General features: G+C 26.2%; 9 protein-coding genes across 9 annotated transcripts; 4 read left to right on the top strand and 5 right to left on the bottom strand.

Annotated features, from left to right (window-relative positions):
- Positions 1–742: 742 nt before the first annotated feature.
- Positions 743–5,765, bottom strand: LOC129608713 (lysosome-associated membrane glycoprotein 1-like). Its single transcript, XM_055520380.1, has 4 exons — positions 5,599–5,765; positions 1,890–2,363; positions 1,614–1,835; positions 743–1,528 (listed from the first exon to the last, which is right to left on the bottom strand). The coding sequence occupies exons 1-4, from the start codon at positions 5,645–5,647 to the stop codon at positions 1,179–1,181; spliced, it is 1,095 nt and encodes a 364-aa protein (XP_055376355.1). The 5' UTR covers positions 5,648–5,765; the 3' UTR covers positions 743–1,178.
- A 718-nt stretch (positions 5,766–6,483) lies between these two features.
- On the top strand, positions 6,484–7,360 carry LOC129608734 (proteasome subunit beta type-2). Its single transcript, XM_055520408.1, has 3 exons — positions 6,484–6,673; positions 6,729–6,954; positions 7,013–7,360. The coding sequence occupies exons 1-3, from the start codon at positions 6,583–6,585 to the stop codon at positions 7,296–7,298; spliced, it is 603 nt and encodes a 200-aa protein (XP_055376383.1). The 5' UTR covers positions 6,484–6,582; the 3' UTR covers positions 7,299–7,360.
- Positions 7,361–7,642: 282 nt separating this feature from the next.
- Positions 7,643–7,908, bottom strand: LOC129608736 (ubiquinol-cytochrome-c reductase complex assembly factor 6). Its single transcript, XM_055520411.1, has one exon. The coding sequence runs from the start codon at positions 7,906–7,908 to the stop codon at positions 7,702–7,704; it is 207 nt and encodes a 68-aa protein (XP_055376386.1). The 3' UTR covers positions 7,643–7,701.
- Positions 7,852–8,364, bottom strand: LOC129608735 (small integral membrane protein 4). The gene is made up of 2 exons (XM_055520409.1): positions 8,060–8,364; positions 7,852–7,992 (listed from the first exon to the last, which is right to left on the bottom strand). Exons 1-2 carry the CDS (start codon positions 8,214–8,216, stop codon positions 7,913–7,915), a joined length of 237 nt encoding a protein of 78 aa, XP_055376384.1. The 5' UTR covers positions 8,217–8,364; the 3' UTR covers positions 7,852–7,912.
- A 1,094-nt stretch (positions 8,365–9,458) lies between these two features.
- LOC129608733 (H/ACA ribonucleoprotein complex non-core subunit NAF1) lies at positions 9,459–11,289 on the top strand. The gene is made up of 2 exons (XM_055520407.1): positions 9,459–10,296; positions 10,364–11,289. Exons 1-2 carry the CDS (start codon positions 9,585–9,587, stop codon positions 11,149–11,151), a joined length of 1,500 nt encoding a protein of 499 aa, XP_055376382.1. The 5' UTR covers positions 9,459–9,584; the 3' UTR covers positions 11,152–11,289.
- A 52-nt stretch (positions 11,290–11,341) lies between these two features.
- LOC129608731 (NAD-dependent histone deacetylase sirtuin-1) lies at positions 11,342–13,631 on the bottom strand. Its single transcript, XM_055520406.1, has 2 exons — positions 11,891–13,631; positions 11,342–11,831 (listed from the first exon to the last, which is right to left on the bottom strand). The coding sequence occupies exons 1-2, from the start codon at positions 13,480–13,482 to the stop codon at positions 11,579–11,581; spliced, it is 1,845 nt and encodes a 614-aa protein (XP_055376381.1). The 5' UTR covers positions 13,483–13,631; the 3' UTR covers positions 11,342–11,578.
- A 691-nt stretch (positions 13,632–14,322) lies between these two features.
- On the top strand, positions 14,323–15,510 carry LOC129608774 (uncharacterized). The gene is made up of 3 exons (XM_055520486.1): positions 14,323–14,462; positions 14,529–14,749; positions 14,809–15,510. The coding sequence occupies exons 1-3, from the start codon at positions 14,423–14,425 to the stop codon at positions 15,394–15,396; spliced, it is 849 nt and encodes a 282-aa protein (XP_055376461.1). The 5' UTR covers positions 14,323–14,422; the 3' UTR covers positions 15,397–15,510.
- Positions 15,511–16,382: 872 nt separating this feature from the next.
- Positions 16,383–20,213, top strand: LOC129608768 (uncharacterized). The gene is made up of 5 exons (XM_055520472.1): positions 16,383–16,515; positions 18,455–19,102; positions 19,291–19,471; positions 19,549–19,762; positions 19,857–20,213. Exons 1-5 carry the CDS (start codon positions 16,513–16,515, stop codon positions 20,071–20,073), a joined length of 1,263 nt encoding a protein of 420 aa, XP_055376447.1. The 5' UTR covers positions 16,383–16,512; the 3' UTR covers positions 20,074–20,213.
- A 1,204-nt stretch (positions 20,214–21,417) lies between these two features.
- On the bottom strand, positions 21,418–23,538 carry LOC129608740 (polypeptide N-acetylgalactosaminyltransferase 5-like). Its single transcript, XM_055520416.1, has 2 exons — positions 21,720–23,538; positions 21,418–21,659 (listed from the first exon to the last, which is right to left on the bottom strand). The coding sequence occupies exons 1-2, from the start codon at positions 23,536–23,538 to the stop codon at positions 21,418–21,420; spliced, it is 2,061 nt and encodes a 686-aa protein (XP_055376391.1).
- Positions 23,539–25,613: the final 2,075 nt, after the last annotated feature.

Here is a 25,613-nt window from a genome sequence, read left to right as displayed (position 1 = left end):
TTTTATTTGTCAGATTCAAGATTTCTTCTGTAAGAAATTAAAAACTGTATTATAATATCGTGTAAACATAACAACGTAATAGTAGTTTGTTTAATCACAATATTTTGTTTTCATTCGCCAAGCATGTCACACAGAATTTTATTCGACAGTCGTTCACTTAAAATTCAAGCTAGCTAATCATAAATATTCGCTTAGACAATCATGTTAAGCCTCTAGCTGTTGTAATTGCTCTTTTGCATATAAGTACAGCATTACTAAAATTTTAAAATCACGACAATTTTTACGACGTTTGTATAACTTTAAAATGGTTTAGAATTTTAATTATAGTAGCAATTCTCTTGTCTTTACTTAACTTTTGTAATTTTTGCAGTTTTGATTTTTCAACTTTAAGATATGGGTTAAACAAATCATATTTTTTATTATATCAATTTGGAGGACCAATTACAGATTTTTATTTGTAATTTCTATGTATAAAATTTAATTATAAAACTTTATACTAACTGAATTTTCGATTAGAAAGAAATATATAACTACATCAATTTAATTAAAATTTGGCTCTGGTGGCGATAGTCTTCAATTGAAACATTTCAATTTAATGCAGTTTATATTGGCCTTTTAATTTAGATCTCTTTACTATTTTGGAATAAAACTAGTCAAACACAAAAAACTGATATTTTTCAATAATTACGATTAAATAGTGCATACGTATGTATTTGTATTACGAAAATTGAAATAACTTAGATTAGTTTATTTAATATTTTATTTGAAATTAATGTATACAATTTTGATATTACATTATTTCATCCTCATACCAATTACACGTCTTTTTAAAAATTGATTGAATTTTCTAATTACTAGCCTTTTTTGTTTAAAAACTTTTTTCTTATTTAGCTTTGTTACAATTTTGAAAAGAAAATTTACAATAACTATAATATAAAACAAATCGATGAAATGTAAAAAAAAAAAAAAAAATGTAATGATTTAAAACTAAAACAAATTTCAATTACGAAGTCAATATGATAAAATGTTTTGTAATAGCAATTTAATATCAAAAGTGATTTCAAACACTTATTCGGGAAATAGTTATTTTCATTAAGAGCTTTTATTTTATATTTTTATGTATGTATTTATTATGATTTTGTCCATTTTTTACTATGCGCTGTCTCTTTTATTTTAGCTTAAAAGGACATATAGCCTCTAGCATTTGCCCTTCTGCGCGCCAACAAATATGTTATCAAAATAACTAAAATTAAAGCAGCTAAAGAAACTCCAACAGCAATAGGTACAGCATCAGGCGTATCAGAAGCATCGCAATCTTTAGCCGTAGAGAATTTTTTGGAACCTCCGGTACGGTAAGCTTCTATTTGCACGTTTGATATGGTTAGGGTACCAGCACTTTCTGTATCACTTAGTGATTGTGTTAAGTCCAATTCTGTCTTTCTTGTACAATGATACGACATTCCAACTGGTGTACGGAAAGTGTATACCTGAGGACCACTTTGATGAACTAAATTGACAGTTCGGTTTTCTAAAAGAAAAAGAGTAAACAAAATGAAATTATTATGTGTATTGTTTTGCTTCAAAATTTACTATATATCTCATTATAATTTTACCATCTGGATAAATATCATCAGTTATGTCTATTGTTAGTTGAATTGTGTACAGATAGAAAAGACTATCATTTTTTAAGAAAATGAAGCTATATGAGTTCTGAACTGAAGGTAAAGAACCGTTCCATGTCATATGAATTGACTGTGAGCCATTGCTGTTGCACTCATAATCGAAAACACTAGCCGTCTTTGGAATGTTATATATAATATTTGTGGTTTTATTTTCTGTAAAATAAACAAAGTAAGTAAAAAAAAATTATGCAAAGGTTTGCAAATTACCTTTTGTTACATAGCTAATATTAACTTGCGACGCCATTTGTATCATAATACAATCAGTAGTCCATGTTAAAGTTTCAGGTTCTTTTGGTTTGGGGGTCGGTGTTGGAGATGGTGTAGGACCTGGTGTTGGGGGTGGAGTTGGTGTTGGGGTTGGAGATGGGGTTGTTGTTGATGTTGTAGTTTTTGGAGTTGTTGTGGTTTCAGGAGTTGTTGTCGTTTCAGCAGTAGTTGTTGTTGTTGTCTTTGGTGTGGTTGTGGTTGTAGTTGTAGTTGTAGTTTTTTCAGTGGTTGTTGTACTCGTAGTAGTAGATGTGGTTTTATCATTATCGGGCACAATTTCAGTTGTTGTTATAGGAAGTGATGAAGTTGTTGCCGGTTTTGCTTCTGATGTTATTGATGTGTCGCTTGGAACAGCCTCAACATCTACTTTGATTTGCTTTAAAGTATCGACAGTTGAAGTGTCAATTGCACTTGCTTTTAAGAAAAAATAAAGCAAAAATTTTTCATCTAAAATTTATTTATATTTAGAAGTTCTTAAAAAGGAATGCAATCAAGAATAGTTTCTAATGATAACTGTAGAAATAAAGTTCTTATTCATTATGATATTTTTTTCATTTTTTCACTTTCTCTCTTGGAAATTTTGAGATACAGACGTAAGTGAAATAAAAATTTAAGTGAATTTTTTTCGGAAAAAGAATTGAAATTACGATTTAATTTGGAAAAGGTCTTGAACTTGCAAATTGTTATTAATTTATTTATTTCTTATTAATTTCAATTAGTAAGATTAAAATGATTTAATGCATTTTTAAATGACAATAAGTACATATTTTAAGATATTTAGCTAAGAAATTGGTGATAAGGTTTATAAACTTCACTTTCTTCTTGCGAATATATTACAGTAGAAGGCGGGATGAAATTGCTAATGCTATTTAGGATTGGTGCATCCTTCCATCTGTGTATTTTTTTCTCAAAATCGAGTTCAGCTATTTTATTTATAAGTGTGTATTTTTATACAAATTTTATTTATAAGTGTGTTTTCTACAGACTTATCTATGCACACATTAATGTCTATAAAGAATGCAAATAATTTTTGGTTTAAATTCACAACGTATAAGCACATCGCATACTAAGTAAATTAAGAGTAAGAATAATTAAAAAAGAATTAAATCCTGTCCGAATAGATAATATTACTGTCCCATTTGAGAGGGTGATACTTTTACATCCTAATTTATTACTACATTATGGAGGGCTTCAGTACAATGATTTTTTTGGATTTTTTTTTTTATCAAATTCATATTTTAAATTTAATTTAAAATAAAATTTGTTATCTGCATTTATATAAGCAAATATTGTTGCTTATCTACAAAATTTACCAACTACGAAAGCGTACACGTCTGTACCTCTATTATTTTTTATAATAAAATCACAATTTTTCTACTTATTTTCGTTTTCTAAAGGTAATAAGACCCTGTTTTCTGTAGAAATTCAAATAATTTTTTTGTCTACATTAAAGTTAAATATTGGATTTGTAAACAAAGCTTCGTAAAATTATGCAACTGAATGTGATAATGATTATTCCGAAGACTAAAAATGACGTGCACTGTATTCTTTTTACTTTATTGCAAAAAATATGTTTTTTACAGAAGAAATTTTACATTTTTCTTCATTACACCATATTACGGAATAATATTTATAAATATATAATTATATTACATACAAATACATATATTTATTATTTGCAATTTAAAATAAAATTATCAAAATATTAATCTTCTTTGTCGTAGTTTCGTATATAAAACAACAGAAGCAAGGTAAGGAAAAAATGTAAATTCAAAATTGTGAAAATAATTTTTCAGTATAAGCAGGTGGAGGTTATTTTTCTTACGCAAACACTAATAGGTAGATAGGTAGGGAGTACAAAAAAAAAAAATTTCTTCAAAATATGTACGTTATCGATTTTTTTTTTTTCATAGCGTTGGCTATACAAATTTGAACTGCCTTTCTTTCTCCTACTATTGTAAATGTTAATTGCAATTGCAATTACTGAATTCAGTTACGATATTTGCCACAAACCCGAGCATAAAGTTTTGGAGCATTTTCTAATTAATAATTGAAATTGAATGCAAGCTCCAATTTCTTTTCTTTGTGCAATCCCGTTAATGCTTTATAATAACTGATATGGCTTTTTTGACAGCTTTTTGTAAATTTTCAAATCGGCCCTTTTAAATATTGAAAAAGATTATATTTATCTTTTAATGTCGTAGCAATAATGTTCTATGAAAACAATGCTAAATTTTTGTAATTTTTATAGGCAATTTTTAAAATTAGTGTTGAAATAATTGACCCATTATTGTAAGAGTATTATAGCTATTGTACCAATGTGCAAATCTACATAACTTTCTAACATTTTGATATGTTTCGAGTATATTGAAATATAAGCTTTTATTAAATTCTATCGATTTACAGTTTTTTATTCCAAAACTATTTAGAATCTAACCTAATTTTTCTAAATTCCTTGAACAATTAAGGAAAAAACAAAAATAAAGAGATCATATGAATATTTAAATATGTATAAAGAGAATGTAAAACTTCTGATAAGCACTTATTTTCATTATTTTTCTTATCTTTTAAAAAAACCAATGTTTGTATTTCAAAAGGCATTGGCATTTAAAACAAACATGCAGCATTTTTAATTTCAAAAAACAAGCATTAATTTTTTGTATGTGGGACGTATTTTAGGTACATACAAACTCACATAGTTTGTACTGCATATTTTGTACTGCAGAAAATACATGAGAGTACAGGAAAAATCTATAAGTTTACCGAAACATATACATATATGGATAGGTACACCTAAAACATCATTTGTTTTTTTATTAATATACTTGGTCAAAGGACTATTTTTTAACAATTTATATGTACTTACATTGGCACCTAATTAAATCTTAATAAAACAGAATTAAGACAGATATACACTGTATGTATAACTAACTAAAACAAGACAAGAGAATATTCAGGAAATATTAATCGAAAATTCGTATAACTTTCTATTTTCATAATAATCGAATATAAAATTTCTTGACCAACCATCAATCTTTAAAAAATGAAAAGAAAATAAATTCATTCTTTTAATGAAACGGCGTAAGCTACTAATATGTAAATAAAGACATTGCTGGCGATTTTTTTTTTAATAAAAATACAAATATGTAATATAATATTTCCAAAACTTTAATGATTCATCTGAATTGGTATTTTGTTTATCGAAGCGCTGCATATTTTATTCTTATCTTTTGTTTGGAAAAAACACTGTATTTTTAGTCATAGTCAGCTAGTTATAAGAAATTATAAAACAAAAAAAATTCACATTTTTATTTGCATACACATCAATTTTTTCGAGATAAAATTCAACTTCATTTTAAGTTTTATAATGAGACTGTACTTAAACATATCATCCCATTTTTTTATTAATTTAACAAAGGTTTTTTTTTTTTGGTATATTTGCTTTTGAAAATAATTATTATTTTTAGAATAAAGTTAACTACGCATTGAAATTTTAAATTTGCATATTCATGATGTTAATATATCATTTAGGCACTAGATACATATGTACATACATACTTGCCTACATATTATTATGTTCATAATAAATTTGGATAAATGTTAAGGCACTTTCTTTAATAAAATTTAAAATATAATTTAAGATACTTACCAAAGCAAACAAGTCCTATAATAAAACTAAATACTAGAATTTTCTTCATATTTTTTCTAATTTGACTATCTCTTTCAAATTTTTTTTTTGCAATACTTCCTTTTGTTATTTTTCACTAATCTTTCTTTGTTCACAACTTTATAATTCACAAATCACGAATAAAATAAAATAAATTTCAAAAGTCAAATCATAAATTATGGAATACTTGAGCAAGCATCGATAGAGTTTTCAAAAAATTAGGTTACGTTCAGAAATTTACTATGTTTATAATTATAACAATGATTTTTCATTTTTTTCTGACGCTTTAATTTACAAATCGACATGATTGTTTCGCAGCATAAAGAAGGTTGACGGTCACTTCCCACAAAATCACCATTCAGCCCATTGAAGCCAAATGGGCTGAATGGTATTTTCATACGAACTGACAGCCTACCTTTTAAAATCAAGTATTCAATGCTTTACAACGTTATTGCTAAGTTTTTTTACATAATTTTGTATATAATTTATATAGTATCTATGTGAATAATATTAATTTGTAAAATTATTATTCACATAATGTTAATTTTTAAAATTAAACTATTTCTTTATGAAACTTGCCGAGAACAAGACAAATTTACTGATATGTCATAAAAAATTACGCTTTTATTGAAAATTCTGTGCGATCGTTCTTGATGCTGTAAAAACGCTTGACAGTCACTTCACATAAAAATACCTTTCAGCCCATTTGGCTTCAATGAACTGAGTGGTGATTTTGTGGGAAGTGACCACCAACCTAATGGACTGAATCGTGATTTTTTTGTGAGCGACCATCAATCTATGTTTCAACCTTTATAAAATATTTATATGTTTATTGGGATCGGAAAATAACAAAATCGTTGCTCACTATACTCAATTTATAAACTCAAAAGTCATCGTTGTACTAACCGGGTTGATTTTACAAAAATTTTTGCTAAAAAATAAGATTTTTCTTTAAATTTAAATAAAATGGAGACAATTTTGGGAATAAAGGGTAAAAATTTCGTAATGCTTGCTGCTGATTGTACACAAGCTCACTCAATTATTGCTATGAAACAAGGTAAGGATTGCAAAAGAAAAGTATTTGAGGAAATGAAATGACTTGTCAATTCTAGATGAAAACAAAATTCATAAAATATCAAACAATTTGGCTATAGCTACAATTGGTGAATCTGGTGATACCGACCAATTCACGGAGTATATATCAAAAAATATTGCTTTATATAAGATGCGCAATGGCTATGATTTAGGTCCAAAAGCTGCAGCTCATTTTACACGAAAAAATTTGGCAGATTATTTGCGGTCAAGAACTCCATACCATGTAAATATGTTTGTTGCAGGGTAAGACTTGGAAGTCCGATGATATAATTTTTGCATTGAAATTGGTTTTTTTATGCAGGTATGATGAAAAAGAAGGTTCAGAACTACATTATATTGACTACTTAGCTAATGCAAAATCATTAAACTATGGAGGGCAAGGTTATGGTGGTCTTTTTTGCGCAAGTATATTTGATAGATATCATTATCCAGATATTACTCAAGATGAAGCATATGAAGTTTTAAGAAAGTGCGTAATTGAAATCCAAAAACGGTTAATAATTAATCTACCTAATTTTAAAGTCGCCATCATTGACAAAGATGGTGTAAAATACTTAGAAGACATAACAAGTAAAAATTTGTCTTAAGACCTAAGCTTGTACTTTTTTTTATAAAGAAAATATATGTACGTTTAAAAATGTTTAATACACATACTTCTTTGTTTATTTACATTTGCTTGTCATGCCACATTTTATTGTAGGTAGCTTAATAAAAATTTGCTGAAGCTTCAAATAAAATATTTTGCGATGAACCCAGGATATAATACTTAACCAACCCTGTATTCAAATCATTGATTTCTATGACCTTACATATGTTATAAAATATAACATATGTACATAAAATATAAACAAGACTATAGAAATCCGATATAATTTTCACGAAAGAAATTAATTTAATTTTTTATATTGCCTTTAATTTATAAACACGTACATTTTTATAAATAACTAAAACGTCTTCATTTTATTTCACTACTTAATTTTTATAACAACTCTAGGTTTTGTTATTTTCATTTTCCAGCGACTGCAGTATTAGTTTTGGATCGATAGAAGGATCTTTTTTTAATTCTTCTCTTATATAAGCATTTAAATCTTTAAGCGGTTTATAATAGAGATGTACAGCTTGTGAGCCAGCAAACATGGTTACTAACGCGCATGAAAGAAATTTCAAATACTCGCCCCATGAAACTCCAGCTGGCATTTTATCAAGCTTTATCTTTCAATTTCGCTTCGATTAGTTTTTCTTCAATAAAATTTTTTGCTTGCCTTCTTTTAAAAGTTCGGTCTGAAAATAAAATAAATGAAAAAATAATTATTAAATGTATTCCCCTAATAAATTTTACGACAATTACAGAAATTAGTTTCTCCAACTGTCCAATTTATCATAGAAAATTCTAATGCTGCTCCTAAAATGAAGAATAGGGGCAAAAAACGGTAAATACCAAATGTTTTCTTCCCAGGATATTTATCTAAGATTTTTCTGATTGTTGGACTATATAAAGGTTTCATATTACAACTGCACGAAATTTACCATATTTTACAATTCTCAAAATAAAATTTTATTATTTAAACAAAATTATTTGAAATTTTTCAATGCTTTTTTAAAATTTTAATTTTTTTCCGAATATTATGTATAAAGTTATCAAATATCAAATAGCCTAATCGGAAGCAAAACAAACAGTTTACAGCTGATTATGACATCTAAGAATAATATTGATAATAGATAAATACACCCCTTACTTAGTGTTCCCAGACAGCAAAACACGTAGCCAAATTCATTTAAATAGAAATAATTGCAAGTTCAAGTTACAATTTTCAAGTCACTTTTCCAAAAAACGGTAAAATCAGGGTTGCCTAATTTATATTGTTAGCTTCACTGTTTACTACTTTTCAACTAAACCTAAATTTCACTATCTTATAATGTTAAAAAAGTTTTTGCTTGAAATTTTATTTGTCTTACCACATTTAATTTTAATAATTTGTAATATTTTTTGTGAAATATTCTTAAAGTATATTGCAACTTATATTGTTCTCATAGACTTCGTTAGATGGAAATAATTTGTGGGTTGTTATTTTATTATTTTTGAATAGATTTTATTTTTGAATTGATTTTTTTACTTGTATATTTGTTGGTAGACCAGATAGGAGACCGAAAATTTTCAGTTTTTTCAATGAAATTCAAATTCAACTTAGTGAAATGCTGAAATATAGTGATAGGTAGAATATAAATATTATGTAATAAATAACAAAATGTGTATAGCGTTTAAAAATTCAGTAAACAAATGCATAATATTTTTGCAAAGCAAATTTTGTCATAGAATCTGGTTTTTAATAATTTCTCCGTCTTCCTTTTTAAATCTTATAAGTTTGGCTATACTATTTATTTAATCAATTTAGTCAATTGGGAAATATTTTGTCTGTCATTAAAAACAACAAGCACATGGTAAACTTTCTTGTTTTTTTTTTGCAGAAGAAAATCATAAACATTGTAAATCGTTATTAATGTGCTTGTAATATAACAAAACATATCAGAATTTTTTAAAATTAAAAATTTTAAAATTTGTCAATATGGAAATGAGCGAAATGAAAGATATTAATGAAAAAGAAACTGTTGAGGCAGTTTCAGGACAAATTATTTCAAATGGTAATTAATGGAGATTGAATTTTGTTTGAGAACATGCATATTATACACTAACTATTTTATCTTCTTAAATTCCTATCATTTATAATTTGTTCTTTTTTTCAGAAGAACACCTCAAAGAAGAAAAAACAGAAAAAAATATTTTAATCCACTCTCAAATTATAATCAAACCACCAAGTAAAAATACAAATGAAAAAGACAATTCTTCACAAAATATTGAAAAAGAGCAAATAAATATGGATGATGCAGATAAAAAAAAAAATTGTGATGATTTGATGGATAGCTGTGTCGAGAACGCAACAGTTGACAGTATATTATCCAACAATGATTCGCCACAAATTGAATGCGAAGATAAAAATGAAATTTATTCTGAAAATACGAATGAAGAACAAACACTAGAAGACAGAAAAACTAATTTTTTATGCGACAATATAAAAAACACAAGTTTAGGGTTATTACAGTCACAGTATTCTGATACGGATACAGACTCTGATTCTGATTCTACTGCGTCAGAAAATGTTCAAGATAATGGCTCTAACGCGCATTCCAGCGATTCAGAACCTGTTGTTGTCAATGATCAAGAATATCGTGATCAGATATATGAAATTGATTCTGACAGCAGCTCTTCAGATTCACCCGTTGAACTCGAATATGAAAATGTTAGAAGAATGATAACAGATTTTGAGGGAAATGACGAAGAGGAGTTGGAAGATGACACAGAAAATATGAAAAAAAGAAACGATCCCTTGCGTGTCAAAGGCGAATTGCTTCTTCACGAGTTGCCACCAATCCAAGATCTTCAAATTACTGTGCCAGAAGAAGAATGTATTGAGTTAGGTAAAGTTGATTCTATTGTAGATCAATTAGTTTTGGTAAATTCTATACCAGGAACAGTCCTATTGAATTTGGATACAGTTCTCTTCCTTGAAAAGGGTCAAAAAGTGCTAGGTTTGTTTTTTTAATTAATATTTACCTAGAATGAAAATAGTAATTTTACATTTGAATTTCCTTTTAGGAGAGATATTTGATGTTCTTGGAAAAGTTAGTAACCCAATATACTGCGTGCGTTTTAATTCAAAGAAACAAATTGAAGAGAAGGGAATCGAAATTGGACAAATTGTTTATGTTGCGCCAAGAACAGAACACACGCAGTTTGTAATTTTATCGGAGATTATGAAATCACGAGGATCAGATGCTAGTTGGAAAAATGATATTGAACCATCGTCCAGGCATATTGATTTTTCAGACGATGAAGAAGAAAGAAATTATCGTCGTTCCATGAACAACAAAAATCATAATGATACGCCCGATAATAGAAATGAAAGAAAACGACAACGCACGTTTTCGCAGTCATCACAAATGACTGATACTTCCTCAACAACTTCACAATCCAGCTATTGTACTCAAAATCCTAGGGGTCGTAATAGGGGACGATTTTCTCGGTCACGTCCATCGTACCAACGGCAATTTGAACCAAGAAATTGGCCTGTATATAATAATTTTCGTCTTCAAAACCCGCCATCTTATAATTATGACCAATTTAATAACAGTTGGCATTCAAATTTCAATTTCAACGTTAGCGGTTATCAGTCCTTTAACAACAGGAGCAGGAATAATTCTATGAATAATTATAATCAAAATCTAAATGATCAACAACCATTAGTTAACCCTGACGTATCAAATTTTAATTCTGTCATTTATCCAAATCCTTACGCGATTCGTCCACCCTATATTCTACCAAATACATTACCACCGAATGTATCCTCGCCTCCACCTCCCCCTCCCCCACCAGCAAATCCATAAATGTGAACATTTTTTAAATAAAATTAATATTGTTCGTAAGTTTTTCCGCAACTGAATTATATTTTTTTATTACAAAAAAATTGGCTCAAATTACAACGTTTTATGTTACTTTATATTAAAAAAAAAACAGTATCAATAAAAAATTTCAAAAAAAGTCAGGATTATTTTTCTCTGAATTTATTTTTCTTATTTTTATCTTATATCTAATACAATGCATAAATTGGATCGTTTGTAACACAGGCAATTTTTTAAAATATTAAATAAAGTTCCTGACCAATATTACCTCTTACTTTTTTATCAACAAAAAAGGAATCTCCCAATTATTTGAAACTTTTTTATTACCTTAATTTTCTCTTTAGAAGACCCTTAGTTGTAACGATCTCAACGCAAAAGAGAAATAATGGCATTGACTGAATTGATCTATTGTTTAAAGTTGATTGCTTTCTGAATTTATAATCGGAAGATTAGGTTGTGTGTTTGACATTTTTGTTTTTGTAGAGATTTCTTCAAAATTTTTGTTCGAAATTTCTGTCCTTTCAATTGAATCATTTGGTTGAACAGAATGTGAAGATTCTGCATCTAATGATAATTCGTTTTTATTTTCGTTATTTATGTGGGTCTTTGTAATAAAACTTTCACGAATTTCCTTTGGACAAATTTCTAACCATTCCCCTCCAAGCCTTTTTTTAAGAAGAAAATATAGTAAGAAAGTAATTTAAACTGTTAATTGTATACTTACATCTGACATAAATTACTTATTGTTGTATCGGAATCGCCAAGTAATTCTACATCGAAATCCATATGTGGAAGTTGTTCAAGATTTATTAAGACTTGTGGTATATTTGGTGGAATTAAATTTGGAATTAATGCCACTGGCCTGACTTTTAAAGAAGATCCAATAACAATCAATAAATCACATTCATCTTTATCATCAGCAATTGCTGAATGAAATGCATCTGGTAATCCTTCTCCAAAAAATACAATATCTGGTTTCATAATGCCATTTTGCACTAATTCTCTATAATGATTATGAGAACGTCCATTCAATGTTTCTTTATTACTAGTTTCTCCATTTCCATTCTCTAGTTGGCTTTCTGAAAATAATACGATGCCTTTCTCGGTAAGTTTATCTGGTTTATCGTAATCATCACATATGTTTTCAATTGATTTGCTTTTTGTCTGCTTGTTTTCAACAAACAAAAGTTCGTTATCAACATGAGGTTGACATTTTGGACAAACTGGAATTTTTTGTGCAAAAATTTGATCTCTTATTTCATTTGCAGTCTGTTTTAGTTTACATTTAGTGCAAGATGCAGTGGCGAATGAGCCATGACATTCAATGACGTTGTTTATGCCAGCAACTTGTTCTAATGTATCTATATTTTGTGTGTAATTTCTTAAGAGTTTTCCTTTTTCTTCCAAAAACTTTATAAAACGATGGCATAACGATGGTGTAAATTGGCCTGGATATATCTCTCGTGCAAATCTAAAAAACGGTCGTGGATCATTGGAAAAATATTGGATATCGAACATTGCTTGTGGATCTGGGAGATCTGGATAGTCTTTTGCTAAACGGGCATATATCCCATCAGCAGAACGGAAGTCTGGTATACCACAAGAAACTGAAACTCCCGCGCCAGTGAGAACAATTATTTTTTCTGATGTGCGTAAGAGATTAACCACGTCACCTATCGTATTAACATCGTTTAGCTTTTGGCGCCTTGGTGGTTCGGTTAACATGCTCGCAATTATTTTCCATAAGTTCATATCATCTAAATCTGGTGATATATCCTTCATTAAAATTTGTGATAAAATATCTCGTGGATTTGCCCCAGATGTCATTTGACATTGTATCCAATTCATTGCTTTCCATCCTTGACCAAAAAATTCTGTAAACCCAGACATACTTGAAAAACTAGAAGAATCGTCTGTGTCCATAAAATCATCGTCATCTTCATCATCATCATCATCGTCATTATCTTCCACTTCATCCATATCACATTCTTCCTGTTCTATTTCACATTCTTCACAATCGGATTGGTCATCTTCGTTTGCGACACTATCAATATTTGCAGTTAATTTACTGTATTGAGATTGATGGTGGTTAACTTGTTGATCAATTTGATTGTTTAGTAACACTTTAGCGAGTTTAGTAAAGTTTAAGTCGTCGTCAATTGTTTCATTATACACATTTTGAGCTGAATTTAATATTGGATCTGTATTACTTTGTTTTGTTAATATAATGGAATTCTCCATTGAATCGTTTAATGGTTGCGACGAATTAGAATCACTACTGCCAAATGGATTATCGCTACTACAACTTTCACTCATTTTTATAAATTTGAATATTGTTTTACAAAATTAAATAAAAATTGTACATGAAAAAAAAGCTAAATAAAATTTTTATTTATTTTCCGATGAATTAATAAAAATTATAAAATTTTTATTAATATTTTTATTTTCCTTTTTTTAGAAAGCGATTTGACAGATAACACAAAATGACGTGATTAATGACACAAAATAACTACATAGACATAATGTACATACATATTATGAATAACTTAGTATGTACCAGAATGTGACATACAAGAATTTTTGTATACGCATTGTAGGAAAATTTTAATTTGAAAACTTTCCAATGTTTTGATGTTTGATAAATTACCTACATATTTTAAGTGAGTTTATATAACGATCTCTCAACCTTTTTTTTTGTATATTCTATGTATATGTCATTAAAAAAATATTTATTTAATTTGAGTAAAAAATAAAAAAATAAATAATAAAATAAAAATATAGCAATGAATAAAAAAATGTGAAAAAATTGGAATTAAATTAAAATTTTATGGATAAAAATAATCCATTTAAAACCAAATGGATAAAAATAAATTAATCAACGTGAAGAAATTTAAAAAAGAAAAAACTCATCTAAAACAAACTTATGCAGAGCTATGCAAAAGGGCAAAATTATAACTCAATCCAAACTAGAGAATTTTTGATAATTATGATGTGATTATTGATCGCTTAATGGATATAATATGAAATATAATTTTGTATGGTTATGGATCAAACTAATAATTAATTAAATAAGAGAGTATGGCAACCGTGAAATCAAACAATGAACGAAATGTCAAAGGCTTGACATTGCTGATTTTATAAACAAATCAACAAAATTTGAAATATAAATAAACATTGATGAGTGTTTGATAACCATTTTTAAAAGTTATTTAAAAAAAATCAGATTTTAATTAGCTGAAAGGAGACTTACTTTAAAATGAGTTCAGTAGTTCCTAGAAGAAGATGTGATTATAAAGGTGTGAATATATATATATTTTTTAAATGTTCAAACTAATAAGAAATTGATCCAAATTTTCGTTCAGGTTGTACAGAATTCAGGGACAAGTTTAATTTAAACCAAAATGTAAAATTTTTTAGTTTTCCTTCGGATTTAGAAAGAAAAAAAAAATGGTTAGAACTTTCTCAAACGGAATCGCAAAATCCTAAATTTATTTGTTCGAAACATTTTGCAGACATATATTTATCTTATAGCCAAAGACGTGTTCACTTAGTAACATCAGCGCTACCGATCGATTATAATACAGTAGATTTTCTTGATTAGCATGTGTGAAAATTCATATATTGCCCTAGTTTTTATTTTAGGTCAACTCCATATATGTAAATGTCGAAAATAGCAACAATGTACAACAAGACGAACATAAAGAAGAGAAAAATACGGTGGATGAATTTATAGATAATACTTTGTGTTTCGCTGAAGTTGAATCTACACCAATAAATTATAATGAAGAAAAACCAATTGAAAATAATCAACCGCAAACGAAAATATTAAATTCTCTTGTCCCAATTTCATTTAAAGAAAGAAAAATCGAAATTTCGCCAATTTCTACTGAATCTAAAAAGGCAGTTAATTCTAAAAAAATCAAATTAGTAAAACTCGATAATACTAAAATTAAGCGTTTCTATAAAGCTAACACTCTTATTAAACAAGAATCTAGAGATAAGAATACAATAATAGAAATTCAAAACGTAAATACTGATAAACATTCAGAAAATGGAATGAATAAAAAGACTGAAAAAGTAAGAACCGTTCTATTGGATGGTGAAGAGTATATTCAAATGCCGAAATCACTATACATAAAGGAAAGAATGGATTTATTGAATCAAATTGAAAATTATAAAAGTATTTTAAAAGATTTTAAGTACAAATTAGAAGATTTAAGCTTTATTTAAAATTGCTTATAATCATGAAAATTTTACATTAGAAATTTTACAAAAAAACTAATTGTATGTATAAATAGTAATTTTATCTTGTAAGAAAACCTCTGTAATTTTAATGTTTGATTTTACATTATTAATCATTAGTTAATTCCCATAGTATCATTATATTAATAAGTCAAAAGTAATTAATACTTTTTTGATTATATATATTATGTGAATACAAATTTCTATATGTAAAATTATTTATCAGTTTTTCTTTGGAAAAATTAGAATAGGTATGTACTATACATTTGTTAAGGATAATAAATAAAGTAGAATGGAATGATAGTTATTTAAATTTTTTTCAATTAACTGATTTGCAAATTGAACCAGAAATTTGTATTTTTTTTTTTGAGCTTTAAAAAACCTTATTAAAAACTTTTACTACTGTTGCAAGTAATTCAAAGATAGAATTCAGATGATATTAAGCAGTTGCTAAATGTACGTAAGTATAACAAGTACATTGACAACGTAAAATTAAATTTAAGTAACCATCTTATATAAGAACTATATACATAATATTTTGTTGCAATATTCAAAATTTTAAAATTCATATTTCTGAGATAGCATTTGAAAAGTTGATAAAACAATGAAAGAAAATAGTCTAAAAGTTTGTGATTCTCTTTATAATAGTAATAAAATTTCTACATCTTTTTCCAATAATAATCTCACAGTAGATAAAATTTTGAATTTCGGTTTTTGAATAACTTGAATAAATTTAATTCTCTTCACCTTAAAAAATTGCGCTCATATAGATAGCTATTCTTTTTACGTTCTTTATTAATAATATTCGCAATTTGTGAATACAAATGTATACCCAGCGAAAAAAAATTATCACACACTTACTATTTATCATAATAATCTATAAAAATTTAAATCAATCTTCATTTTAAGAGCTTAAAAAATTGATAAGATTTAACAATTCATTTAATGAGCTTTTACAATTATATGAAAAAAAAAAAATTTAATAGTACGATAAATTTTGTTTTGCTATGTAGTATTATTTTGATAGTCTTACGGGAAAGAATACAATTAACTAGAAAGCTTCCGGATTTTAACTATTCGAAAGAAAAGAAATTTCGATTTTTAATGGTAAAAATAAAACTGTTAGAATACAATATTTTAGTGTGATTATATTGATATACATACATAATACTATATAAATCTAATGAAGAAATATTTTGAATATATATGTATATGTATGTATATATAAATTACTATTATATATTATGAACATACAATTTTAGTAAAACGTACACGATAAAAATTGAATCTTTGAAATATTTTTAATTTATATTTAAATATTGGATCTGTGAATCCATTTAATTTATTGGATTCTAAAAAATTATTTGAGAAAGCGACAATAATTTGGAATAAATTGAAACATGTGCTTAAATAAATAACAATAAAATAATTGAATTAATAAATTTCTTATTAATTATAGTTCTGAACAGTTAAGTAACAATAAGTATGACGAATCTTTTCACTAATCTATTAAATTTTAATGTATTATATTATTAGAGGAAAAATTTACTTGCTAATTAATAATATTAGTTTTGCTAAATTATTCAACAGTGTTGTTAAAATATAAATATTACACAATTAATTAACACTAATTAAAATCTAGTTGCATTGCAAATATTAACTTGCATTAGATGTTTCAAGGATGATTCAATGATTTTATTTATTTGTGCAGTTTATATAAAATATATAATTTTTTGATTATATGCAGTTTTTATATTGTACATACATAAATAAAGCAGAAAAATTATGTTGGATCTATAAATAAAAATTGATCTATATTGCATATTAATTTTCACGTTAATTTTAATATTTTATGTTGAAATGAAAATAAATCCATGATATTTTAAATGTGCATTAGTATGCATGAAATTCAATTATGTATGAAATTTAAAATACATATTTATAAAATTTTAATTTACAAAAAATTTCGATTGAAATTTGATTAATATCTTTTTCATTTATAAAAATTGGAAACAACTGTTTTCTGTTTATCTTAAATTTATTTGTGTTTTATTTTATTTGTTCATAACAAGATAGTTATAGTTTTATATAAGAAAATATATAGAAAAGTAAATATATAAGAAATATATAGTTTATATAGAAAAGTATAAAATCCTTTATTACTACTTCTTAATTTAAGTTATCTTAAGTGGCTGTTTTGTTAGCGGATTGAGCTAGCTGCAATACTCCAGGAGTTTTGATAAAGTGCTAAAATATGTGGGGATGGTAATTACAAAAGATTCTATTAGGGTCGACGTGTGAAGGAACTAAGAGTCTCGGTATCCTACGACAAAAAAAAAACCGTTCTGTTAGGGTTTTGTTAAATTTATACTTTTAAAAGAAATGTTGAACAACTTGTAAAATAATTAAAGTACTTCAAAATGATATTGCACTTAATATTAAAAAATGTTCATGTTTGTGAATTCTTCTAATTTATATTTATCAAAGACAGGTTATAATTTGTTTTTATTATTTGATAAGATTATTTTAATAATTATCATTTTTTTTATGTTAATATTTAATTGTGAATTTACTTGAAATGTTATCTAAAAATCTAATTTGAAAGCTTTTTATTATTATTTAAATGTAGTATACTATTTACTAAGCAATTAAGAGCAAAAGGAAAAACAAAAAGTAAAAGTGTTTTGGAAATAGATGCCCATACGAGTATTATATCATTGCCAAATTTATTTAAATTCCGTGGAAATTATTCTTAAATAAAAATTTGTCGTGCGATTCATTATTTAGTTTTCATTTAAAAAAAAAATCATTTAGTTTATTTTTATTCTATTCAAACTCTTACAGAATTTTCCTAGTAATTTTTTAATAATTTGGAAATTTAGTCTCGTCTCGTCTCCTTAATAAAGCCATTTTTATATCATAAAATCATTTTATTACGGAGTTTGTTAATATATATGTATATATGGGAAAATTATATTGTATATAAATTGATAACTTTATTTACTAATTTTTTTTCCATTACTTTTTCCAAACTTTTTAATTTTAGGCGTTAGCAAAACCACCACCAATTGAAAATTTTGAATTATTTTTGGAGAATAATCTTAAAAATGGATCAAAAGTTATATCATATACAAGTAAATATTTAACAAAACCAGGTGATAATTATGGTAGCTGCATGTTAGCTGTGACAGCAAATATAAAACATTCAAATGGATTAAATGAAATTTTAGAATTAGTTGTAAAAATGCCACCAACAAATGAATTGTATTGGAAAATTTTTGAGCCTCAACGAACTTGTTTAACGGAAAACCTAGTTTATAATGTATTAATTCCGATATTAAAACAAATTCAATTAGATGCTAAAATAACAAATAATGATGATCTATTAAATGTTTTTCCAAAATGTTATGGAACAAGGATTTCATTATTAAGCGATACAAATATTGTTGATAAAAATGCTATTTTAATTTTGGAAAATTTAGTTTCTTTGGGTTATAAAGTTGCTGATAGATTAGAAAGTTTTGACTATAAACATACAATTATTGCATTAAGAGATTTGGCTAAATTTCATGCTCTACCAATGTCTTTAAGAATCTTAAAACCGAAGATTTTTAAAGAAAATATAATGCCGTATTTAAGAAGATTTGATATTACGAAAAATTTTGGTAAAGATTTAAATGATAAATTGATTAAGGTAAATATAATATTTCTATTTGCTATACATATGATTTATCATGTGTTCTACAAAATATTTGGTAATATCTGTATTTTTCGAAATATTTTGATTAATTTACTGTTTTGTGACATATATAATTACAAATAATAGATATTCTTAATTGTTAATGGCAAAATAATTAATATTTTTGTTTTTATGAAAATCAGAATGCTAAGAAAGATATTGAGTCTTTAAAAGACTTTTCATCCGAAGCTTTTATGAAAAAAGTGGATTATTTTATAGATAATTCATGCAAATATATGGCTAATACAAATGAATGTGAGGATAGTTTATTTACTACGATTGCACATTATGATTTTTGGGTCAATAATATGATGTTCCTATATGGTAAGTTTCTTATAATTTTAATTTTATTTCATAAATTTTTATGTTTTTTAATGTTTATATTTGTGTCGTATGCATAGATAAAGATGAAAATCCTGTAAAAATTAAGATTTTAGATTTTCAAATAGCTCAATATGAATCATTAGCACATGATGTAATTTTCTTCATATTTACAAGTGTTAAATCAGAACTTATTCAAGAACAATATGACCACTTTCTGAAGGTTTATTACGATGAATTTACTAAATGTTTATTATTATTGGGGTGTGATACATCAGGATATTCTTTTGAAAAGTATTTTTTTGCTATTAAAAATTCTTTTAGTAAATTTTCTATGGTACGAGTACAGAAATTATTTTTAAAAAAATTTTCTTTTGTTTTATTTTAGATTCATGGATGAAATTAAACGAATTGCACCAGTGCAATTCTTTCATATAATTTCAATGTTTAAAATTATATTTATAGAAAAACATGGCTTGCCAGATGATTTTAGCGATATGAATGAAAATACCTTGGATAATGAAAATGCTTATTCGGATAAATATTTTAATAAGTTAAAAGAATTTTTAAAATTTTATACAAAGAGAGGTTATTTAGAATGCTGATTAAAAATATAGAATTTTTCGAAAAAATTTTAATAAAAACCAAATTTATATAGTTTTGTATAATAAAGAAATGAAGACAGAAGCTCTTAGTTTAGAATAATGATTGTAAAACATTATAAATAAAATGAGAGATTTTAGTACAAAATCTGTATATAGCGTAAATGCATATGTATCTAATTTAAACAGCATAAATCTATTGAGGGAAAAATTGAAGAATTCTATATTGTGCATAATTTTTTTAACAATACGTTTCCCGATTTCAATTCTACAATTCAAGGATACCAGTTAAATATTAAAAATTAATAGCAAATATGAAAGAAATACGTTAGTATCACCTTTAAAAAAATAATATTACAATTTAATAAAAGGGCTGAAATTAATCATAATTAGATTGCATAAGTATAGGAGAATATTTTATTAAAGTGCAGGCTAAGCGTTAAGTGATCTTTAGACTGTTAGATATTGCAAAATTTTGTGACAAATTAAATTAGAATTAGGTAATTTTAAATCCAGGTAAATAATATTCAATTTAGAATTAAAAAAAATTTAGAATTTTTATTTAAAAAAATATCATTGGGGTCATGTTCTTTCTTTATGAGTTAAAAATATTTTTCGCAATTAGCTATAATACATACTTAATAAAATTAATTGACTAAACATTTCCCGCATAAATATTGTCATTCATCGCGCCTAATTTTATGCTTAGTTTATTAAAAATTCATTATGAAGTGAATTATTGTCTTTTCGTTATAAGTACGTAATATTCCATAATAATATATGTATGTATGTACACATATTCAATAACATCAACCTTTTTTTTAACAATACTCCAAAGAAAAACAAAAACGCCGGTAGCAAGTTGTGATAGCAAAAAAATTAAATGAGCCGTGTCATTGTAATTGAAGTTATTTTCCCATAGATATCTCATAATTGTAAGCTACTTAAATAGTACAATTTAATCATTTATTTCAATATCATTATACAAATTTTAAAGTTTTAATGTTTAAATTAAAATTTTTTAAAAAACAATACAAATATGACTTCCACAACTGTACACAACGTGGCCAAAATTTTTTATAATTGAAATTTAATTCAGATTTGAAGATTTACGAAAATATTGTTAAGCTTTGCGACGTTCAATATTTTTAAAATTTTTGCAAATTAAAGAATATTTTAAGAACTGGCTTAGACATTTATAAGAAGATAACATTAATAGCTTAAAAATTTTTTAATCACAATTATATTTTTTAATTTTTATAGCTAAATTAACTCTTACTTAAACAATTATTGTGTTTTTAATTTGATTTTTTAAGAATTTTATAAATTGGTAAATTATATAATTTTCTAAAGTAATAACTCAGCTAATTCCCATTTTTGTCTACTAGAATTTTCATCACAATCATTTAAAGTTGCAATTGATTCAGTTGTACCGTTAATAGACTGTGTTAAACATTTTCCACTTTTTAAATGAATAAAAATTTTACTATCATAGTCATAAAACCAATTCTGACCTTCAATATTGTTATCACATATTCTGAAATTTACTTGTGTTTCATTTCGATTTGATTGACTTAAACAAATTTTATCTGATTGAATTCTATTATATTTTGTATAAGTGAATATATGAAATGGATCAAATTTTAAACATTTTGTAAATTCAACGTTATTTTGAAGATCTCTACCGGTTGAGTCAAGACAATCTTGAGTCTCTATATTACGTATTCGACCTAAATGATTATATTCAAGTGGTAAAATATTTTCTGGGTAAACGTTTTTTAGATACCATTCAAAGTTTTTGCAATTTAAACGGGTACGTAATTCTTTACGTTTTGTTACATTGCCGGATATTGCATCAGGATTTAATGCAAAAAATATTTCTTTCCATTTATCCATCCAAACTTCCGCAACTCTTGCCTTATTTGTAAATATTGTTTGACGTTCACCCCTAGGAAATTTATGTGGTGTTGTTCTTCGAAAAACATGTCCAACACGTGAACATTGAATTAATTCTAAAATACCGCCACATTGCCAAACTCTAAATGACATTTCTAAATTTTCGGCGCCCCATATATCCATTTCATCATCATATGCACCAATTTCATAAAAAAATTGTTTATCTATGGCTATAAGACCACCGGCTATTGTTGGTGTTTGTATTGGTTCCGTTTTATCATAATTAATACGTTTCAATTCACGTTCTGGTACTTCCATCCATTGAAAATCTAAAATCCAATCAAAACCTCCTACTTGTTCATATACTTTCCATATTTTAAATGTTGTATCATCAATAATATCAATTTGTGGTGAAACAACAACATTTCGATTTGTTGCTATTCTTGATAATAATGGTTCTATCCAACCATCAGTACATTCACAATGCGAATCTAAAAATAAAACAACAGATCCAGTTGAATTTTCAACACCATAAAGTCGACCTTTTATTAAACCCAAACGTTCTTTCATTCTCAGTACTTTTACTGGAACTGGTAAATTTTCGACATAATCTTCTAATTGTTTTCCTAGAAAATCATATTCACTAGCATCATCAACTAATATTATTTCAGCAAGTAGTCTATGTGGAGTTCTGTTTATTACACTCCAAACAGTACGTAAAAGTGTTGACCATGCCTCATTTCGAAAAACTATTATTATAGATGTTTTTGGAAGATCTTCTAAGTATTTTTTCTTTTTACAAGCTTCAGATCTTAAATCCGGTAAAGACCTATTTAAAGCAATCATATCGCTTGCAACAATATTGAATTGAAATTCTGCGAATCTTTCATTTGCTTCTTCAATTAAATCTTTAGGAACATAAAATGGTTGCCCCATTTCGCCTGGTAAAGAGTTTTGTGTTTCAGTATTTATGGGTGTAATAGTTTCAATTTGAGATGCTGGTATATGATCTAATTTATCTTCATTTTCAAAAGTAATTGTATTCCAGTTATTTTCAATTGGAGTTGTTGGAGTTTTAATTTCTTCAGTTGGAAATGTAACTACAGTCTTAGTTTCTGGTAAGTTTTCCAAATTTACTTGCAAATTATTTTTATCTTCTATTGGTCGAGTGGGCTCTATTGGGGTGAGTAATGTATTTCCAAAATTAAAATCGATTCGTGTGGTTTCCGTGTCGTCATTATCATTTAAATCATAATTCTTTTTTATTGTTTTGCCATATTGATCAAAACTTGTTCTTTCCCTTTTAAAATTTGTATTAGTTTTAAAATTATTTGGAGAATTCCTGTATTCATCAAATGGCCCTAAACCGATAAAGCTTTGATAATTTATTCCTTCAGAACCATAATTTTCCGGCTTTGGTGTTATTTGCATTTTTTGTTGATATTCAGAATAAATTATTTCAACTTTCTGAAATATCATATAATTTGCTAAACAAAACACTATTGTAATAATTATCACCCAGACTGTGTGAGATCGTAGTGCTCTCTTAACGAATAGTTTAGTCATTCGCATTTTTCTCATAATCTATATTTGCTCTGTTCTTTTAAAGTTCTAATTTAAATGTTTTTTAAATAGGTAACTTATAATTAATTAATTTTTTTTTTTAAGAAGGAGAGATGTTCTTCCCGTAATGATAACCGTTTGTTTACTACTTAGTTAACGAAAAATTAAAAGAAAAATCACCTAATTTGTATTAGGTTCAGTTTAAAGGTTTACTTAGAAATAAGAAAAATATAAAAAATATCATGGTTTTGTTTCTCAACCATATTACAGTTGCGGCCATAAAAATGTTGGTTTTTTTAAATTTAATATTTTAATTATTAATATAGTTTATTTAAATTTACAAATTATCATCTGTTAATTTATCGTTGAAAATTTTGAAATTGTGAACAATCTGAAATTGTTTAAAGTCTAGCTAATTTTCTTATATTTCATCTTCGTTCGTGAAAACGAAAGCAAACGCTGACGAAAAGACGGACAGCATGAAACTGATAACCACATAATTTTCCAATTTTGTTGGAAATATTCTAAAAAATTCAATATGTTTAAATATTGTTTTAATTTCTAATAACATTAACTTACAGAATTTTGGGAATAGCTTAATAGGATTGCACTATAATAAAAACAAAATATTATAGCACACGTCGAAGATATTGGTATTTATAAAACGACTTTCGAATTCGAAATATTGTGGAGTGTATATTTAAAAACAGATGAAAAACTATTTTTTTGTCAACACAATTTTTCTTAAATTATTGTTTATTTTTCAAAATTCGTTCATCATTAAAACAGTTGAATCAACATATATATGCTATGTAGATATATGTTTTCGAGGTATACAAGCACATAGAATGTATATTAATGTTGAATATAAGAGTACCCATATACAGTGCTGGGAATAAAAATCTATTTTTTAAATCAATGCAATTTTTATAATTTTGGACCCAAAATGATAAAAATTTCGTAGGTGTTACTTACCACTTGGGTAGGTTTTTTTTTTCTTAAATTTATTAGTCTGAATCCGTTATTCTCAGCTATTTTCTGGTTGTGAAAACTTGTTATTTGATTTCAAAACATATTGGCAAACATTTATCACTATAAATTGTTTATAATATATATATATATATATATATATATATATATTATAATATATATATAATAATATATATATATATTAAAATATATATAGGTATATATATATATATATATATATTTTCATTATTGAGTCCATTTACTTTATTCTATGTTATGAAAATTTATGCAATTTAGCTTATGTGTTATTACATTGTATTACTGCAATTTTCAAGTCACAGGTGTACGTACATATATATGTATATGTTTCTTTGAGCGTCAATAAACATTTCAAACATTTTTTCATTTAAATGCATTTTTGGAATACGAAAAGTTTTGTTATATCTTTACCAGAAACTTATTTGTCTACACAAAGAACATCAACAATCTTGCGGCTCTTTTAAAATGTATAAGCCCAGAAAGTCTCAAAAATACGATTTTTTGCCAAATTATTGTTTTGAAACGACAAATACTTTTTGAATTTTGCTAACGCAGAAAAATAACGAAATGCTTCTTCTATCATGTCTTTTTAAAATCTATCGTTATTTAAATTGCGCTTACTTAAAATTTTTGTTATCTTTTTTTACTTCTACACGATAACATGTAGAAGTTTAAAATTTAAGCAGCTTTAAGATACTAATAAATCGCTTATTTCATTAGAAGAAATTTCTTTTCCACCTCTACCTCCTTTCAAGTTATCACCTCTCGAAATTCGTATAATATGTACTTCTAAAATTGCATGCTCTTTTAATATTCTGTATTAAAAGTAAAAAGCTAAACGTAAATGTGATTCTATCAAAAAATATAAATATTTCTCTCTATTTATTCAATCATCGAATTCAACCATTATATTAACGCTTCTTTTAAAACTTTTTTTTTTCTTGTTCATCCGTAATGTATGCAATTTTTTAGAAAAACTATATTTTTATTTGTTTAAGGGAAATGTGCTGTTTTACAAACCATATTGTTATTATACGAAATTTTGTTTTTATTTAATTGTAGTCATATAAAATAAT

The sequence above is a fragment of the Condylostylus longicornis genome, unplaced genomic scaffold (genome assembly GCF_029603195.1).
Source record: "Condylostylus longicornis isolate FDR11 unplaced genomic scaffold, ASM2960319v2 ptg000034l, whole genome shotgun sequence".
Lineage (NCBI taxonomy): Eukaryota > Metazoa > Arthropoda > Insecta > Diptera > Dolichopodidae > Condylostylus > Condylostylus longicornis.
Note: the sequence above shows the minus strand (reverse complement) of the source record. Positions and strands in the feature narration are given on the sequence as shown.

Bases quoted from the DNA above. Each gene is read 5' to 3' on its own strand.
- LOC129608713 (XM_055520380.1), bottom strand. From the start codon at position 5,647: ATGAAGAAAATTCTAGTATTTAGTTTTATTATAGGACTTGTTTGCTTT. The intron at 1,836-1,889 runs GTAATTTGCAAA...TTTATTTTACAG, and splicing joins TATTAGCTATGTAACAAAAG to AAAATAAAACCACAAATATT. The intron at 1,529-1,613 runs GTAAAATTATAA...TTTTTCTTTTAG, and splicing joins TGATGATATTTATCCAGATG to AAAACCGAACTGTCAATTTA.
- LOC129608734 (XM_055520408.1), top strand. From the start codon at position 6,583: ATGGAGACAATTTTGGGAATAAAGGGTAAAAATTTCGTAATGCTTGCT. The intron at 6,674-6,728 runs GTAAGGATTGCA...TGTCAATTCTAG, and splicing joins AATTATTGCTATGAAACAAG to ATGAAAACAAAATTCATAAA. The intron at 6,955-7,012 runs GTAAGACTTGGA...TTTTTTATGCAG, and splicing joins GTAAATATGTTTGTTGCAGG to GTATGATGAAAAAGAAGGTT.
- LOC129608736 (XM_055520411.1), bottom strand. From the start codon at position 7,908: ATGCCAGCTGGAGTTTCATGGGGCGAGTATTTGAAATTTCTTTCATGC.
- LOC129608735 (XM_055520409.1), bottom strand. From the start codon at position 8,216: ATGAAACCTTTATATAGTCCAACAATCAGAAAAATCTTAGATAAATAT. The intron at 7,993-8,059 runs GTAATTGTCGTA...TTTTATTTTCAG, and splicing joins AGTTGGAGAAACTAATTTCT to ACCGAACTTTTAAAAGAAGG.
- LOC129608733 (XM_055520407.1), top strand. From the start codon at position 9,585: ATGGATGATGCAGATAAAAAAAAAAATTGTGATGATTTGATGGATAGC. The intron at 10,297-10,363 runs GTTTGTTTTTTT...ATTTCCTTTTAG, and splicing joins AAAGGGTCAAAAAGTGCTAG to GAGAGATATTTGATGTTCTT.
- LOC129608731 (XM_055520406.1), bottom strand. From the start codon at position 13,482: ATGAGTGAAAGTTGTAGTAGCGATAATCCATTTGGCAGTAGTGATTCT. The intron at 11,832-11,890 runs GTAAGTATACAA...TCTTAAAAAAAG, and splicing joins ATAAGTAATTTATGTCAGAT to GCTTGGAGGGGAATGGTTAG.
- LOC129608774 (XM_055520486.1), top strand. From the start codon at position 14,423: ATGAGTTCAGTAGTTCCTAGAAGAAGATGTGATTATAAAG. The intron at 14,463-14,528 runs GTGTGAATATAT...ATTTTCGTTCAG, and splicing joins AAGAAGATGTGATTATAAAG to GTTGTACAGAATTCAGGGAC. The intron at 14,750-14,808 runs GTAGATTTTCTT...TTTTTATTTTAG, and splicing joins TACCGATCGATTATAATACA to GTCAACTCCATATATGTAAA.
- LOC129608768 (XM_055520472.1), top strand. The intron at 19,103-19,290 runs GTAAATATAATA...TATGAAAATCAG, and splicing joins TAAATGATAAATTGATTAAG to AATGCTAAGAAAGATATTGA. The intron at 19,763-19,856 runs GTATTTTTTTGC...GTTTTATTTTAG, and splicing joins TCAGGATATTCTTTTGAAAA to ATTCATGGATGAAATTAAAC.
- LOC129608740 (XM_055520416.1), bottom strand. From the start codon at position 23,538: ATGCGAATGACTAAACTATTCGTTAAGAGAGCACTACGATCTCACACA. The intron at 21,660-21,719 runs GTTTAAAATTTG...GAATTCAATCAG, and splicing joins TAACGTTGAATTTACAAAAT to ATAAAATTTGTTTAAGTCAA.